The sequence below is a fragment of the Apus apus genome, chromosome 6 (genome assembly GCF_020740795.1).
Source record: "Apus apus isolate bApuApu2 chromosome 6, bApuApu2.pri.cur, whole genome shotgun sequence".
NCBI classification, from domain to species: domain Eukaryota; kingdom Metazoa; phylum Chordata; class Aves; order Apodiformes; family Apodidae; genus Apus; species Apus apus.
In genome coordinates, this window is record NC_067287.1 from 19,567,925 (window position 1) to 19,586,813 (window position 18,889).

The 18,889-nt window shown below is 34.4% G+C and overlaps 1 protein-coding gene across 2 annotated transcripts in view; it reads right to left on the reverse strand.

The window, feature by feature from the left end:
- Positions 1-826: 826 nt before the first annotated feature.
- Positions 827-18,889, reverse strand: part of TTC21B (tetratricopeptide repeat domain 21B) — a 35,200-nt gene continuing 17,137 nt past the window's right edge. Inside the window, exons 18-29 of one of the 2 annotated variants that reach the window (XM_051623173.1) lie at positions 18,269-18,407; positions 16,272-16,378; positions 13,904-14,092; positions 10,857-10,967; positions 9,660-9,741; positions 8,612-8,762; positions 7,971-8,132; positions 7,372-7,567; positions 5,344-5,568; positions 4,259-4,379; positions 2,371-2,438; positions 827-1,403 (exon numbers count right to left, since the gene is read on the reverse strand). In XM_051623173.1, the coding sequence (XP_051479133.1) occupies positions 1,326-1,403; positions 2,371-2,438; positions 4,259-4,379; positions 5,344-5,568; positions 7,372-7,567; positions 7,971-8,132; positions 8,612-8,762; positions 9,660-9,741; positions 10,857-10,967; positions 13,904-14,092; positions 16,272-16,378; positions 18,269-18,407 (1,629 nt within the window). In that variant the 3' untranslated portion in view covers positions 827-1,325. The remainder of the gene's footprint in view (positions 1,404-2,370; positions 2,439-4,258; positions 4,380-5,343; positions 5,569-7,371; positions 7,568-7,970; positions 8,133-8,611; positions 8,763-9,659; positions 9,742-10,856; positions 10,968-13,903; positions 14,093-16,271; positions 16,379-18,268; positions 18,408-18,889) is intronic. The other variant, XM_051623174.1, reaches the window with a different exon arrangement.

Genomic DNA, 18,889 nt, shown 5'->3' on the forward strand with positions numbered 1-18,889 from the left:
CCATTAGTTTTTCTCCAGCCTCCTAAATCTCTTCTTCAGAGCTCTGTGTGCTGCACAACTTGCAGGCAAGAGATGGGGAGCCTGTATTGAGCCTGGTACCATTAGGGACCCCAAAACTGCCAGTGCTCAAACAGAAGGAATGAAGCTACAGACTACGTTTCAAGGTTACCTAGGGAAGGAGAGGTCAGTTACTTGGGTCTTTTTTCAATTCTAGTAAGTCATACAAATCTTGTAGAAGTGTTAAAGTTCTGAGACACATGTATTAATTTTACTTCAGCTAACCAACAGCTTAAAAGTTACTGGAATGCAGAGCCTGGAAGCCACCAACAGGTAGCATCACTGCATAAGTGATGCGTGTCAATCTATTTAGGAAACAAGGCTATAAAGTCACAGATAAAGCACCCAATCACTCAGTAACTGGTAAGGAAGATTAGATATGATTGTAAAGAGGCTCCCTTTTGTAGCCTAAACATTCAGTTGTGGTAAAGAAGAACCCCAAATATCCAATGAAAGTGACTTTACACCATGTCAACCTGAAAAGCTAAAACTAGCTAAGGTTACTTTAAGAAACTTAATCACTATATTATTCAGAATTCTCCTTTCATGCCAAAACATTACTTTTCCTAGTCAAATACGTACAACATCAAATGCTGTTTGAAAACAAAATACAACAGTGTCTAATACTTCTCTGTTAGGCTTTTGTTTTTTCAAAAAGTCAGCATCACTGAAGAAAAATTGATCCTTCTTCTCATTCATTCATGACGTGCTATTTTTCCCTTAAAGATCCTCAGGTATATTCTGTATGTGAGACAAAATCATAATCCTCTGTAATAAAAAAATGAAATAGATTTATTCTGAAAAATATTTGCACAAGGTCTTAATTTCAAATATTAGATTTTCATTAAAAATGAGTATGTCATTGAGAACAAAGTATATTACTGTTTTTTCAGAAGTAGAAAAACTGAAATCCACCATCTTAATGCACCTGCACTGGAGAAAAAAGGTGGGTTTTTTTGAGTGCTGTTGCAAATAAACAAAACAAAATACTGAGTTTATACTTTAAAACATCTTTATAATGCTGATGAAACATTTTTATGATGCTGGATGACACTTTACAAAGCATACATGTAAGCAGTATCCTGTCCTGAATGAGAATAAATACAACTTCTTTCAGGGCTGCAGGTTTTTCTTGAGAACAATCCAGATCTCTAAGATAATTAAGTTAGTCATATTCCCAATGCTTTTTGGCTGATGTGATCTTTCACTGCAGTATTTCTTCATAGTTCCCAAAGTCAGGTTAAACAAAAAAGTCCATAAAAAACCAATCACGGTCTTAGTGATGCACGGGCTTTGTCCAGAATTTCCTTTCTGATCTTTGGGTAGTTTGGATGTGTTTCCAGGATCTGTCAAAAGACAAACCAAAAGTTCTGTGTCTAAAAGGAAGGAATACTGTGTTTAGTTATCCCCTCATCATTGAACTTACACATTCTAAAACTAAAACAACAACATCAGCTTAGGAATGCATAAATATTTAGCTGTGGCTAGAGAGTACTATGTACAGAGATAGAGAACAGCTTTATCAAAGGCACCTTATTTCCCTTGCATGCTGCCCTGTCACCTTGGTTCAAAAGACACAGGGATGAAGGGCTAAAGCTTCTGGGTGGCTTGAAATGTGCATTCAGCACAATGACCTCTGGAGACACTTTCAAGGCTTTCAGTATACTTTTATCTACAGTCATAAACTGCTCTTATGTTTCCCCTCTTACATTTCCCTTTCTTACTCTACTCTATCCACTTCATCTTCTTGCCCTTCAGCTTTCTCCTCTCTCTTATCCTTTCATTCAATTTGTCCTTTCTAGTTATCTTTATTTCCCCCCAAAATAATATATTTCGTTTAATTTAATTATTAATACTAATCATTATGAATACATAATGTTCACATTGCTTCTGTGATAGCAGCCCTTCCTCTTATTCTACATCTGCTCTATTTATGTTTGGACAACATAAAGATAATACTGGAAGTTACTTTCTGTAAGTGTATTCTGATATTAACATTTTATTAACTTCAGCAATTGTTCTGTGTGGATTTAGCAAGTTGCAACCACAGGGCAAAAAGAAGGTGCTGTCATTTGAATATGGTTTCACTTATGATAGCCAGCCTTATCTCCTATTTACCTGACAGTCAGGAAGCTCAGGAACAAGCAGATAATGTAGTGGATATTTAATTTAGTCAAACCTATTAAATAGGGCAGCTTCCTGACATTAAGCCATATATTTTAGAAATTTAAACTCAACAACAACAGAAAAGATGATTATGTAAAAGATTGCTGCTACAGAAGACAGAGTGTTAAGTACATATATCAATTCTACCTTATGACAAACATTGATTGCATCAACATATCTCTTTCCTTTCAGGTAATTGAAAGCCAGCTTGTATCCTGTAAGTAAAAGGGGAGAAAAAAAGGGGACAATTTCAGTTTCTGTATCAAATAATGAAAAGATCACATTCAAATTTATTTTGGTCACCATATGTTTCTAAAGTTGCTATGTTTGTTTTCTCATATTCTCTCATCTAAGCCTGTAGTGATCTACAGTAGTTTCTACTGAGTCAGTTCATGTAGCAAATAAAAAGTCCTTTACACACTGGTAGCTGTGTTTAACTCCAAAGGAGATGTTATTCTGGAGAGCATGTGTTACTACGAAGAATATATAATGGCTGTCCTCTTTCAATTACTATGGTACCCCACAGAGTCTCTCACTGTGACCTACAATACACTATCCTACTGTAAAGGAAATTCCATTATTAAAGGACAAAATACTACTAATAAAAAGGGTAACAAACTAGGGAATTAAAATGGTATTCTGTTCAGTGTCAGCAGACCACTGATAAAAAAAAAAGTCACATGGAATAGGGAAGTTGCTTAGCAACACACCAGGCTGATAATTTCAACACAAAAAGTATAGCTTGTGTGTATAAGCCTGGACAGAGATCAGGACTGAGAGAAAAAAAGCTATAAGCATGCAATTTCCAAAATCTGAAATTTTACCTTTCACTAGCAATGTGTATGAGGAATCTGATACCAGTTTACAGTTTTACTTTTCAGACAGTTTGTACTGCTTTAATAATTTTATTTTTAATGCATGCTAATTCTCACACTGCTGTATGCAAAACTAGAAAACAATGTGCACGTAGTACCTTCTATATCATTGCCTTGGTTTTTCTATGCAAAATAGTTCAACAGTTTAATTTCACTAAGGCATTCTCTTGTCTAGACACCAAAAGATTTTGTAGTTTGTTAAATAAAACACTACTTTAACCTACAGATCACATTAGATAAAGTAATTAACAAAACCACTGCAACATCCAGGAGCTACAGTTAAACAAACAAATCATATGCATAACAGTTACAATCTTGTTAAAAGAACCCTTGTTTTCCATTTGATGCCAGGGGCTCTCTCACTCTTACACTAAAAAAAATCCAGGGCACAAAAAAAACACCACAGGTAGTATGTATTTTTGAGAGGCCACCAGCATAGCCCAAAACCTGGAAGAGAACTTGTGTATACCAACAACCTTGGGACCTAGAGACAGACTCTAGGTGTTGAGTAAGAAAGGGCATTTTAATCCTATGTATCCATTTCATAAAGTGTTTCCAACATTAAAATAGTTTAAAAATATGATAGTTCAGTGTAGACTTGAATTAACCATCCATACTGGAAGTTCAACAGTATATAAATTTTTCAGCTGACCATCTTTTTAAATCCAGGTATTTTCAAAGATCTTTAGATAACTGATTTTTTAAATCCCTACTCATGTATATAACCTCGTTCATATAAATAGGTAACTTGATTATCAAAGTGAGATAAAATCAGTGATCTCCCACCATCAGATATATATTGGGTATTATAAAAAGTTCTCTACTGTAGACAGTACATACTACACTACTTTAAATACATTATTAAAAATTAATGCTGTAATTGCAGAGAAAGTTGTTTGCAAAGAGCAAACTAAAACTGTTCCAGATCAAACCTTGTACTAAAAGTGTAAGAAGAAACTTCTGAAGTATCATAAAGCTACTACCTCTTGCCACACTTTCCAAGTAACTGTTCAGTACACATTCAAACATGTTTTTTGTGTGAGGGAAACCCCTGATATTTTGTGTCTACAGGAAATTAAAAGCAGTCATTCCAGTACAGTGTAGTTGTTTCATTATTACTGTGGTGCCCAAAATCACATGTGTAGGTAATATATACATGCCTATTGTTGGATTTGCTTGGTTCCCACATTTCCAGGCCATCTCATAATTTACTGCTGCATCCTCATATGCTTGTTCCTTTTCCATTATGTATCCCATGTATTCGTAAGCCTTGCAGCATGACTGCAAAACATATTCATTCAAAATTGTATGTAGGTAAGCTTATATATAATAATACCAACAGCCTCATTGCTTAAATACTTCAAATCTGTACAACTAGAAAAAATAAGTGATATTTGTACTAACTTTGACAAGACAGTCTTGATTCGAACTATCTGTAACATTAATCAGTTATATGGAATTCTACACAGAAACTTCCTAAGTTACTCCAAGTCAGGTAAAGTATTAATCCCACAGGACACTGCAACTGGTCCTTCAAAAATGTTGAGAGTCTCCAGGAAACCTGTAGATACCTCTCTCAGTTAATAATAATAAATCTGCAACAGCTGCATTTCAAGTCCAGCTAAAAAGTGTGTCTTCCAGAAACACCATTTCACTTTTTTCTTTAAAAACGTATTTTCTTAACCTTGTTTTTGGAAATTGTTTTACACTATAATTTTCCATTTAAAACTACAGACAGACACAAATATCCTGAAGAGAACAGCAGCAACCAGTATTTCTTTTTGTTTAACTCCAAGAGGCAAGTTGTAAGTATCTGAAAAACAGGTCCCAAAAAACTATTAAGCACTACTTGAAAATAGTAGCCCTATTTATGTTACACCTATAAGAAAAATTAAATCCATAATAAAAATTAGTATGAAAGATACAGTAATTAACATATGTCTTATATTTAGTACATAAAGCAGGAAAAAAAAACGGAAAAATAAGCAAAACCTTATCTACCAGATGCCCTTACTGTGAACAGCATATATTATCATGCTACCAATAGGTGAAGTATTTTCAAGAGTAAAATTAAGTTCTGAAAATATGCACCTTTTTTTCATTTGTTTTGGCCTACTTCTTCGTAAGTGAAATACCAAGAAACTGGAAAAATAAATACATTCAACAATCATGTTTCAGATGGAAGCTAAATATTTAGATGAGCTGAAATAGGTTAATAAGATTATTTTAACGTGCATTCACTTACCCTGTTATGACGTAGGCATCGTTTTAGTAATTCATCTGCCAAATCATATTTTGCAGACTGAATATATATATCTGCAAGCAGAAGCCAACTCTTTTCAAACTCCTCTGCATCAATGGGATTCCAGGTCATTTTTGAAATCCGTTTTAACTGATTTCTGGCTCGTGGAGTCTGTTTCAAGATCATGTGGGCTGTGGCAATTCCCAAGAGTGCTGGTACGTGATCCTTCTGCAGTAAAAAGCATAGTGACTGCTTCATGCTTTTTATTTTTTAAAAAAAGATATTAAAAGCAAAATAAAGACTTTCACCAGGTATTTGAAAACTAAAAGCTAAATCTCAGAAAATAAAGATAGAACATCAAATCTTACATGTTTTCCTTCTACTACTATGGTTATTTCTGTAAGACCAGTCATGATAAATACCATGTAAACAATTAAGAGGCTGAATATAAGTTTGGGACCAAAACTTAAACAAACTTATAACCAAAATGTAAACTATTTCTTTAGGCTCAAGAAATGTTGAAAGCATTCATAGGTACTTCATCTCAACAAGAAACATTCTGATACCGCTAAGATTTATCCCTCTGATACACAGATAAATACTCCATGTAGAAAACTGAACTCTCTTGAAGTTACAATACAAATGGTATTTTCTACTTTTAGAAGTGCCTATCAAATGTCAGTAACAGGGACACCAGTTCCTATTATTAGGTGTACAGCTCCTAAAAATGTAAGTCTAAACTGCCTGTATCCAAAAAGCTACATATAACAAGCAGGATTCTTAAAAGCCACCGTGCTATGCAAAAGCCTCAAGCAAGCAGTAAGAAGTGCAGGAACAAGTGTAATTTGAAAAATCCTGCCTTTATTAGCACGGGGTATAGATGAGAATGGGGGACACATCCTGAAACTGTTTCCTAAACGCAGGCTGTAGCTCTACTAGAAACTAACAAGTTTCTTTCCCACTCTCAGTGTTCCCGGTTCACTACTGGTATTCTGCCTCTACACTCTCTTTGTAGGGTTGTGTAAGTAAGCTTCCCATAGTGGGTCAAAAAAAATAAATGACCCCACCAAAAATCCCTTCTCCACATGATGATCAGCTCATCCCCTCTCTCCCTTAATAGTCACACCTAGCATGACCAATAAACTCTGAAGTCTGAAGAGGTTCAAACTGTGTATTTTATGTGACCTAGAAGACAAGACTACATAGACCGGAACATTCTTCTATCTGGAATTGTGTCACCACATGAAAAAACATTCAATATTCACAGGACCACAGACTGATTTTAAGCAGGACTGGGAAGCCAGAACTGGAGGCAGAGGGACACCTTGTTTGTGATTCTCAGAATTGTCTTCCACACAAGATAAGCATTAGCACAGCCAGCTCAGCCAAGGTGTAGTTTAGCACACAGTTAATTGGTAGTGGCAACTCAAGTATTTCTTGGCATTCCAACAGCCTAAATGTGTCTACATGTGCTTAAATAAAGTCTGCTGAAAGGTGCTGGTAACAATCAATTATTAATCCTGAAGCGAATGCCTACAACTAGCTATAAAATAATGAAGATTCCCATTATAAACATGACTTCAAGCAGATGGATAAACTTGCGCTGAAATGTAAATTCTGTCAAATTGCCACAAAGTACATGAAGGCAGCTTATATTTAATTATTTTTCTTAGAGAATAAAGTTACTGTACAGACTTGTATCATCAGACACTGCTGGAAAGACTGGGAATTAAAAAGCAAACCCAGCAACTCAAACCAAATAACCTAATCTCATTTCAGTAATTGGCAATATCAGCATTTAGTTGAGTTATAAATTTGGCATCCAACTGAAAATTTATAAATTACTTCAGCACGTTGTTTTTGAGGGTTTTTTTATATAAAATATTTTTAATCTGAATTAAAAAAAATAACTTAGAATGAATAGCACTATCACATGCAACTATTCCTGAATGTAAACTGTGAGACTAGTTAAAAAAAAAAATCTAGTAAGTATGAAAAGAGAAGACTGAAGAAATGAAATAGGATACTAACCTCAGTCTCAACTATTTCTGTGAAAGCGTTCAGTGCTCGTTCAACATTTGATTTTTGTTTTGTAGCCATGAGACAATAATTCTCCATAGTTCGCAGCAGAATGTGACCCTGAAGGGTCTGAGGCTTGAGTTCCTTCAGAAGATTCTCTGCTGTTCTTACAGCTAACTGCACAGACTCCCGCTTCTCTGTTGAATTACTGTTATCAGAAAGAAGTTATTGTAAAAGCTTGTATTTTAATATACAAAAAATTAATTATGAGTTAGTACTGATTCCATGCTAAAGGAATCGCATTTTATGCAGGATGGCTTTGTTAATTAGGCATTCTATGTTGATTCACTTCTGCAACAACAGCAGTTCCAACCTAACAACCTCTTTTTAACACTGCAAGTGACCAATATTCTAGATAAAGTCTTCTGTATTTTCTGCTTTAGACCTACTTCTTACATTCTGGGATGGTCTCTCACAATACACTAAGTAGAATATTCAAAGTGTTTGATAAGTCCAAAGGTCTAGCAATTTAAACTGAGGCACATTATTAAGGGGTAGCAGAGGAAGGGGATGACAGAAAAACCCAAGCAATATTTCTTTCCTTCACATACCCTTTGTCAGCATCCAGATTTTCAAAGACTTCACCACCCACAGTTTCATTATCTGGGTTCAAACAAATTTCAATCATGTTGTAGACTGCATTCTGTCCCCAGTCACTGTCCTTTCGAGCTTTATTAAACTGCCGGAGTGCATCATTTGGTTCACCTGTATACCTAGCCAGATAATGGAAGTATTAAAAGCTGAGCATGTAAAATTCTCAAATCTCACCCAAATACCAAGAAGCAGCCCAAGTATTTAAAAACAGATGATGCACTTGAACTCACTGATAATGCAAGGTTTGAACAGCACGCATCCTATTGCAAGGAACTTGTTTTTGCAGACTAAAACCAGTCTAACAAATTCTAAAATTTGAAAATAAGTAATATTATTGAACCAGCAAGAATGTCCTTTTTAACAAGCAGGAAATAAGAGAGATATATGTGAGACTGAAAATACCTTCATTTTAAAGAGGAGCTTATTGGAAGAGTTTTTCAGAAGAGACCTTTCCTTAAATCCTAGCAACTTAAGTAATTAGGAAAGTAGTGCTGTATTACTTACACACTGTATGTAGCACATTTGAATGATAATGAATGAAAATTGATTTAAATATATACTACATAATCAAATAAACCTTAATTATAATTGCAAATACCAAAGATACAGTCCTTTGCAGTAGTGAAATCCTGGTTCAAGCTTTGTTCTGGAAGAATGTTTTTCAGCCATTAAAAGAAATCTTGGGACTTCTTCTAGTTTCCCAGCTCTTCTTAACAGATCAATTAATCGTGAAAGGGTTGCATAGTTATCTAAATATACAAATAATTAGGACACTGTAATTCTAGTTATTTGCTGTATGATTAATTTATGTAATAAAGAGCTTGCCTTGTTTTTTTCACATACAAAAATGGTATATGTTGGAATCATAGGATGGTTAAGGTTAGAAGGGACCTTAAAGATCATCAGGTTCCAACCTCCTTGCTGTGAGCACTAGAAGAGGCTGCATAAAGCTTCAGTAATATAGTAAGTAATATATAATGCATATTACATAGTAAACACAGATACAAGACTGAAGATACCAAGCAATACTTGCAATACTTCTATAAAAACCTGCATAATTATAAATGTACTTCACTTTCAAAAACAATTAAGACAAAAACTTTTGCTGTACTCTCATTACTTCCTTCACAAAGTCCACTAGAAAGCTTTACATTCATTACAGTGCTATTTTAATGTATTTTAGTAGCTTTCTCTCTGGCCATAATTTTCAAATTGCTAAAAGAAACTTATTCCTGTACGAGACAAGTTTCCTTTATTCATCTTGAAATAAAATTCTAGCTTTCTGTTCATGCACTCAGTATCTTAAACACAAGGGAAAGTGCTTTACAGTTACAAGTAAATAACACCCCAGCTGTATTTGGCTTGAGGTAAACAAGGCACATTACATTGCAGCAAAATAAATTACTGTATGCACGAGAAATAATAATCTCATATTCTCTCTATATGTATCCACAGATATATGTATACATATGTACAACAGCTTTATGTCTGTATGTACAGTAATTGTCTTTGGTTTTAGTATCTATACCATTATAAATAGCACATTTATTTTTAAACACAGAAAGTTATTTTTTAGATTTTTATTCCCCTGTCTCATTAGAACTATGTATCAGGAAGAATTTAAAGTATCAGTGCTAAATATTCACCTGGCTTGCGTTCTAGCAGCTGCTGGTAATGAAAGACAGCTTGCTCATAATCTTGTTTCCTGAACATGAGATCAGCCATCATCTACAATATTGACCAATTTAGGGAAAACAAAACAAATGCTGTAAATTGTGGTTTATAACGAACTCTAGTTCTGTGAAGTGGGGAGTTGAAACTAGCTTTAAAGTGCTGCAGGAACTGTACAAGAGTAAACTCAGCTAGGTTTTTCATTCCTCTCTGGCAAATACACAAGATAATAACAAAAGGGAGAGACTCACATCTCAATTTTTCACTTAAGGTAGAAATTAAAAGAGATTTAAACACTGTGGTGTACCTTTCAAACAGGTTTGTTCTTACTTGTATAGTTTTACTCCTAATTATATTCCCTCTAATTGCAGATGAAGCACACAGAAAAACAAAGTTAGTTTAAAGTTTGGGAAAAAGAAAGATGATAGTCCACTTTGACAGTGGAAGTATCAAATTATTTTATTTCTGTATCTCTACACAGAGAGATAGCTAATAAAGAGTAGATTTAGTAATGTACATTAAGAGTGCTCTTTCCCCTGTTCTTGCATCACACTAGGATAAATGCCAGATGTTAGACTGCTGTGAGAAAATAAATTATTCCCATCTTAAAATAGTTTTGCTCCTAATGTGTTAAAGCAAAAGTTGCTCAGTCTAGTGAGCTCTTGCCAGCCAAAAAGCATATATGTTCTGTACAGAGAATATGCAGCTGTGATTAAAAATAGTTGAGTAGAAATATTATTAACTATGATTGTAGAAAGATGTAAACCCACCTGTAAAATGACAGTTCTTTCCCTCTGGGAGTTATTTTAGACATTTGCTTTACTATTACTGTGCTGGAAAAATAACTTCTTCCCTTATCATTAGTCAATTGTTATTAAACATGCATTAAGCCATGCTTTAGTCAATCTTACAATTACTACTTTTTCCTCTACTAGTACTTTTAAATACACATTTTTGCACTAAGATAAAGCAAACGCTATGATTGATAGAAACTCCACATTGAATTGTTATCCAGCATAAACAGGAAAAAAAACATTTTGTTGTAATGGATTTCTCACTTTTTTTTTAATCAGAAGCTGTAAGATTTCTTAAAAGTAGTATTTTATAGATCCATCACACTGCAGACACACAATCTCAAAAAACTTGTACAGGATAAATGTAATAGCACATACCATTGTTGCTGCTTCGTTATCTTGGTCACTCTTCAGTAGTAAGGAACACTGATGTTGACAGGCATCAGTATCATCTTGTGCAAGATATAAACGTGCAAGTTCCAACATTGCCTGTATATTAAAATATTTAACTATATGTAATTCAAAGACAAAGAAAACTGGTTCAGTCCTATAAGTGTTAATCTGAGATTTCAAACCCTCAGGGAAAAATTATTTCTCTTCTAAAGAGAGAGCTTTCTCTGTTGTTTCCTGTGTGCTCTTGGTCAAATAATTTCATTAATTTCCATTCCCTCACCTTTAAAGTATATTAAGCTTTTCTTCTTGAGAGGGAGATTCTGGAGGTACATTGAAAACAGAGCTGCTCCACTAGTATTGCTCTGAAGACTACAATATTTTGCTAAGAATAGGGGTTTTTTTGGAAAAAAAAAAAAAAAGTAAATGCAAGTACTTTTAAATTCAATGACAGAAGCAAATACCTCATTGACATTTACTGATTAGTTTTGAAGTATAAGCAAATTCCAGCAGAAAGTGTTATCTTATTTGCATTTCCAAACCAACCACATTAACACTGTGTGTGTATTCATTTCCAAGAAACAATGACAAAATAAATATCAAGTAAAATGTACATAAGTGTGCATCCTTAAGGCTGAGGTCCCACCACAGACTATTCTGAAAAATGTGTTTATAAACTTTTCTGTCACGTAACGGTTACCACTGATTTAACCATGTTACCATTGAAACAAATGGAAATTAAACCAAACACAAAGTAAAATTAGCAGTAGACAAATGGAAAGTAATGTTGCCCCTGCTTAATTTTATATGGTGCTCTGATTTTGTTTTATAACTGCAATACAGTTCTCTCTCTGGTGACACTTGCAAAAGGCACTTCTGAATTAAAACAGTGATTTGAACATCCTGTTCAGAATACGAAATATTACTTGCATAATATTTAACAACCATTATCTTCCTACTTACTGTTATTTACATATTCAAACACATAACATATAATTCTGAAACAGAAAGGCAGGTGGGTAAGCATTGAAATTATATGAATATAACGTGCATGTAAGAATTTTAATTATGAAAACTTTCTTCAAGCCACTGTTCTTATGGCCATAGCACAGTGGAAGACCAAAAAGGAGTCTCCTAGTCAAGGAACACTTCCTGCCTTGGGCAAGTCAGAGAAGAAAGCCAGTTAAACTGGACTTCCTATACTAGTTTCTAGTGACTGGAAGTGGTCTCTACATTTTCAACTCCAACCCAAAAAACAACGACTGTGAAATGATGTTCTTGATGCATTTCAAGTCTGCATCTGGAAAACGCAGTGCACCTTATCTGGTCAGAGAAACTGTGTTGGTCATCACCTATCAGATTGAACTACATGAAACGCAACAAGAAAACACAAAACCCATGACAGCAACTTAAATGTCTTTACATTTAGCCAAATAATTTGTTTAATGGAATATTTCAAATCTGTTTTGGGTTACTTTGGCTACAATAAATGAGATTTTGTTCTGATGAAAAAGTACAGAGAGCTTCAAAGGAATTTCCAACACTTACATAATTTTAACAAAATCAAACTCCGTGAAGACATCAAGAAACAGGTACATGTTTAACAGCTCAAATTTATATTTTGTAATCTAAAAGAACTGGACTCCACCTTTGTACTACTTATGTTCAAACAAGTTCAAATCTATTGAAACTGTAGAAAAAGAGTGAGATAATTCATTTATACTAATTGTGGGTAATGAAAAGCACTTTGCATTCAGTACTCTAAGCAGAGAACAAGATCTTAACTAGAATTTCAGTCTTAGATGTTCTAAGATGTCATTGTATTCTGTGCTGCTAGTGAAGTAGGAGTAAAGCAAAAATCTTCAATAAGTGCATCTAACAAGATATTCAATACAAATGCCAGTGCACAGCATATCTTGCAACAATGGGAATCTCTCAACAGTATGATTCTAGCAAGAATTGTAGGGAAATGCCATGCTGGTATTACAGTACTAGTGTGAAAGAAATAAAATTATACTGAATTACCAGGATGACATACCACAAAAGCCACAGCTGTACCTGTACTATAATAGGCGGTCTCCTTGCTCTTAATGGTAGAATGCAAGTTACCCTTTGAATATTTAAATATTACTCTCACAGTTTCTTTTTTTTCTCCTTCACAATTACAAGATGCCTTGAGGAAACCCTGTCTCAAAGATGATGAAGCTGTAGCTTTAGGAAGGACTCGGGTTCTTGAAACCACAACACACAATTTCAAGTTACGAATATGCCAATTGTGAAATAAGAAGTAGTCTTCACATACACCTAAATATACAAAACACTTATACCAGAAAATCTTGGAAATTTGGCAAAAAATATTTTTAATCTAAAAAATTCACTGAAGTTGACACTAAACTTTAGGTCTCACTACAGATTTCTTAGCCTTTCACTTTTCCGTCTCCCAAACCCAGGGATGTGAAAGGAGGAGGAAAAAGGGGATAAAAATAAGCACATATTTACCAGCATTTATCAAGAGGTAGACTTGTGAGAAAGGGACAGTGCAGGGATGAGAGAAGCAGTGCAATAAGCACTGCTCAACAAGAGAAACATTTTGTTACTAAAATCAGAATCCTACCAAGTCCAGGTAAAAATCTAAAACAGATACAGAAGAGACAGTAATTTTCTGAACTGACTGAAATCACTGGGACTTCATTCCAGAGGACAGACAACAAGCAAGATTTTTTCTTTCTCCATTATTACCATGCTGTACCTCACACATCTTCAACTGCTACATGAACAAAGGCTCACTGTATGATCTAACAGACAACACGGAGGGTGTGCAGACCACTTGAATCAGGAGTTAGCATAAGAGACAGAAATTAGCAGTACATGCAACTATTCTGTCATAAATGATGAAGGGGAGAAAATGCAAGGCTCTGTGTAAGGCAGAAAGAGCTGCAAATACACTTCTACACTGAGGATAACTGGAAAAATGTATTGCCAAATATCAAAGTTGAATGGAAAACCAAAGCAAAATAGTCAGAGGCAGAACTGACCTTATTATCAGTTTCACAGTGAAAAAGAGCTTCTTTGTAAAATTTAATTGCTTTCTCATAGTTTCGCTGGGTTGTAGAATGTTTTGCGATCTCGGTACAAATTTCAGCTGCTAACTGCTTCTGTGCAGGAACTGCATCTGGCTGCTCTATTTGAACACGTTTAAGCACTCTGGCTTGTAATTCCTGAGCCTAGTGAGGGGAAAGGAGTGGACAGTTAAATTTTTTTCAAAGGAATGGATTTTATATTATCTACTTTAGAATAATGTCATTACATTTTTAAGAGGTTCTATAAGCACACTATGTATTTTATAGATTAAAACTCCCAAATTATAAAAAAAAAGAACAGGTAAAAATGTCTCTGCCATAAAAAACATCAATGAAAACAAGAACAGAACAAAATCTCCAGTGTCTCTCCCTCAACAACCTATCTCAAATTGCCTTGCTTCCTCAAAATACACATTGAAAACATGCTGAAAACCAACCCATGTTAAACACTTTCAAGAAAATGGAATTCCAATACACTTTTTGTAAAATACCCCTTATGACAACTTCTTGCCAACCCAATAATGTATAATCTATGTGTTACTGAATATAATCTTGAGGAAATAATACAGACAGTATTTTGTGAAACATAAGGAACAGGATTTTAAAGCAAAAAGCCCAGGAGAAATCCAGTTTATCACTTGTGTACCTGAAGTAAAGAGTGGTATGAACAAGCTTATTTAGTACTAGTATAAGGAATATTTAGGTCAAACATATTCATTTGAATAAAGATGATACATTTTTATTGGTCTAAATTCCCCCATGCTTCTGTGCCTTGCATTATGTATAAGTAACATCTTCCCCACTTAAAATCGTTTTGTTCCAATTTCCAACTACTAACAGAATTGTAATTACAAAAAAAAAAAAGGCTGGTGTAGGGTATCACTGAACAAAGCCTCACTGTTAAAGAGAAAAGCAGTGCCTGTGGACACAAGCCCTACAGTTTTCCTCTGAACCATGTTATCATCTCAGTGGCTTTCCACTAAGAACTACCTTAATCTCCAAACTACCTTCCTACATGAAAAATATCCATGCCTTTTTACGCTTTTTCCTTCTGTCTTTCTGCTCAAGCAGTTTTTTAATTAATTTAACATTGAAATAAAATCTCAGAAGACCTGCTTCACTCCTTAAAAGTTCACAGGTTAAAGAGAAGGAAGCGCTAATATTATTCTGCTTCATCTCACCTCTCTACCATTTGGCATAGCATGGAAGGAGAATTAAAACACAAAGCAAAATCTGGGGGGAACTTCTAACACCACTCTGAAAATAACTGTTTAATAAGAGGCAACAACACGACCAAGCATTTAGTCCTGCTGAAATAATCAAAATATAGGTGATTTTGTGTAACTGAATGTGGCAGCAAAAGCAGGAGGAGCAGGAAAAGATTTAGAAGAGTTTGAGGGTAACAAAAAACAAGAAATGAAAAAAGAGGAGAGAGAAACAAAATTTTTCAAGTGAGGTATAGTAAGAAACTATTAAGAATTAAAGAAATAAAGAAACAAGTAAGAGAAATAGACTGTTGTGGGGGAAATTTAAAAAAAAAAAGGAGAAGGGGCTAGGGAATCAACTTAGAGAAAGAAAAATGTACATTAGAGGAAAAAAAGTGAGAATTTAACAACAGATTAAATAGCAATATCAGCAGGATTTTAACTTTTATATACAATTATCTTTCTAACCAAGCGACATGATTTGCTTTCTTGCTGGTCAGAAAATGCTACCAAGGCTTCCTTTTTGATGGAAGAAAAGGAAGCTCCTTTTGTAAATGGAAGTACAATGGAAGACAATACACTGACCCAACCTCTTGCTCAACCTTTGAGTTGAGAAAGCATCTTACAAATGAATTGCATTATCTCTAGCATCCAACGACTCTTTCAAGCCTCAATCCAAGTGATAATACTCATCTCCAGATTAACCAGATCTTAATATTGCTACTTAAAATAAACACCAGTTAGCCAAAATGACAGGCAGCCACTGAGGGCTGTTCCAGACTGTTCTATGAATGGTGCTCCCCGCAGCCATTTTTTTTTCCACTTAATCTGTTAAAACAATGCTACACACACAAATGAAGGTATAGTACAAATGCAGGCTTCCAGTAAAAGCCTGCCTTCTCATCTAAAATTCAGGTAACACTGCTCACAAAAAGTTCAGACTTTCTAATCACTTACGTTCTTTACAATTTGCACCAGTCACTGATGCTTTATCCCTAACATGTATGTATTCTCCTCATTCACAAAATATTATGGTTAGAATCTGGGATAAAAGTGAAAGGAGGGATAAAAGTAAAAGCATTGCAAACTTTCATAGGGTTTTTTATTATCCCCTTTACCTGTTGTAATGAACCAATGGCTTCATTAATCTTCTCCATTTTGCTGTAAATTTTTGCCAGAAGCACCTGGTAACGTCCATCTTCCATCAGAGAAGACAATTCATTGACTGCAAGAATTACATTAAACAAACATGATTCTTCTACTAACAGATCCTGGTAAAGACAAGGAAAGACAAAAGCTCTCCACATACACCAGACAGGAGCTTCTGTGAAAAGTTCACAGCTTGATCTTAAGTATTTAGGATTGTGATTTGATTTGCTATGTTGTTAGTGGACAGAGTAAACATTACAACCTTTAAAGCGAGTGAGATTTAAGGGCAAAGAGATTGAAAGATACAAATAGAACAAAAAATAGTACTATCTCACCTATTTGCATTATCATAAACAGGAGAGAAAAGCTTTTAAGTGGAAAGGAAATAAAGCCACTTCTGACGTTTCTTCTCTAAATTCTCTTTTACAGTCAATGAAAAATGTCCAAATTGATTCAAGGAGTGCTGCTGTACACTCAAAACACCTAAGATTGTCTGATTAAATGTCTAGTCAGACCTCAAACTACCTTCCTTTCATTAGTCTGGAACAGACATAAATACAAATTGTTATTTTAACAAAGTATTTCAGTATCTACGCAAAAAGCAGCAAGCTCCTTTTGAGTAATAGTTAAAATATATATACATAAATAATACTTGAAGAACGCAAGTCTTCCCTGGCTTGCATTAATTTTATCTATTGCCAAAGCGGTATTTTTATAATAGTTCCACAATAATACATAAAAGCCACTAAAATCTATGCTTTATCTTAATTAAAATTTAAAAAAGAAACTTATATCAAGCTATGCTCTATCAGCAAGCTGTCTTCAAAGTGCTGTGATTGTGATATGCAACTCCAAATCAGAGATTAGGTCATGAAGCCAACCATGCCAGATCATTTCCTCCAGTAGATTTCTTATATATGTAATTTTTCTTTCAACGTAAAAGGATATTTTAGCATGGGAAGAAAAAAAAGAAAAAAGAGATATTCAACTGTTCAAGTTTTCCCAATAAGCCAATGAGATTTACTTTCATTTAATGTAGAGAACGCATGTACATCAAAGATGTACAAAAAGGATACTGACTTAAAATACTTATTGCTTCATTGTAAGATGGAAGATTTTAAAGTACATGGTGCAAACTATATTTACTGGTAATTTATCTTTCCACAGCAAAAGATCAAATTAGCCAGATCCTCAAAGGTTAAACTAAGACAAGTATATGATGATAAATCAGATTTTTTTTTTCAGTAAAAAGCAAGAAAACAATGCCTTGCACAGTACATAAGGACAGCAAAATAGGGACTTAAGAAAAAGTTTCAGAGGGGGCTAGTAATAAGACTTGATAGTAAGAGTTTCTGTATTCAGATAGCCACAAAGGTTAACATGTATCATTAAACCACTGCAAAAAGATTTACTTAATTAAGGGTATAGCTCAATAGCTCACACTAAACACCTTAAAGTTTAATTGCCTTTTTAAAAAAAAGGAAAAAAACCACAAGAGTTTTGGCTTTGCAAATGCATATTCCTAACATATAAAAGAGAGTCCTAAGAGACATCTTTAACCAGTTTGATCTCTATGCTCTAAAGGAGACTGGGTAGCATTTACAACCTAAACAACCATTCTGTGCCATTCCCTAACAGCAGAGAATAACTCATCTATACTTGATCAATTCAGAATCAAAATATTTGTCAGCACAGAAGAGTAAGAACCTTGTATGTGTAGAGCTCTGCTATTGTATTTACTGACATCTGCTATTACAGATGTTCCACATTGAGAAACCCCAGCAAAAGCACCTTTAAATCAAAGTGAAATTTATTTCAGAGTGCATTTCTCATTTATCACTCAACAGTTTCCTGTAGTTTACAGCTCAGAAACAGTTTACATGAGACTTGTTTACTTCTTCGAATTATGCAGAAAACACAAACAGTAGAAATTGTATATTTTGTTGTAAATTAGTAACATCCCTACCAGGCTCATGATCTAAAGCTTGCTGAAGTACATTTTTTGCCTTTTCATACTGCTTCAGTTTCATTAAAAGTTCAGCCAAATCATAGCAAAGGAAATTCTGCTGACCACTTCTCAATGCAGCCTCGTAGTAACTAATTGCCTAAAATGAAGAAATAAAAAATACTAGTATTATTTAAAAGACAAAACTTAAAGACAACAACCTTGCTACTTAAGTATTTAATGACATGCTGCTTCAAGTTTTCTCTACTTTTTTCACTTGTCTTGTAACCACGTAATTTCTAATAAATACTCTATTAAAAAGATAATATTTAGTTGCAAGTACAGGCTTCTAAAAATGTAATGCCAAATTAACGATAACCAGAAAAACCGGAGCCCATATATTGATAAACATGCATTTACATAGCCTAACCACATATGGAGACTATTTAAGAATGTTTATAAGAATGTATTTAAGAATATTTAAAGGTTCAGCAAGATGTAAACAAAACATAAAAGACCCTAGTTGAAGATTCTTGCATCTAAGTACAGAGGGTACACAATCACACCATTTCCCCAGCATTACAGCCCTGCTTGCTTCCTTCCCAGGATGTCCCAAAATACTTTCTTCCCTCCACTGTTCTG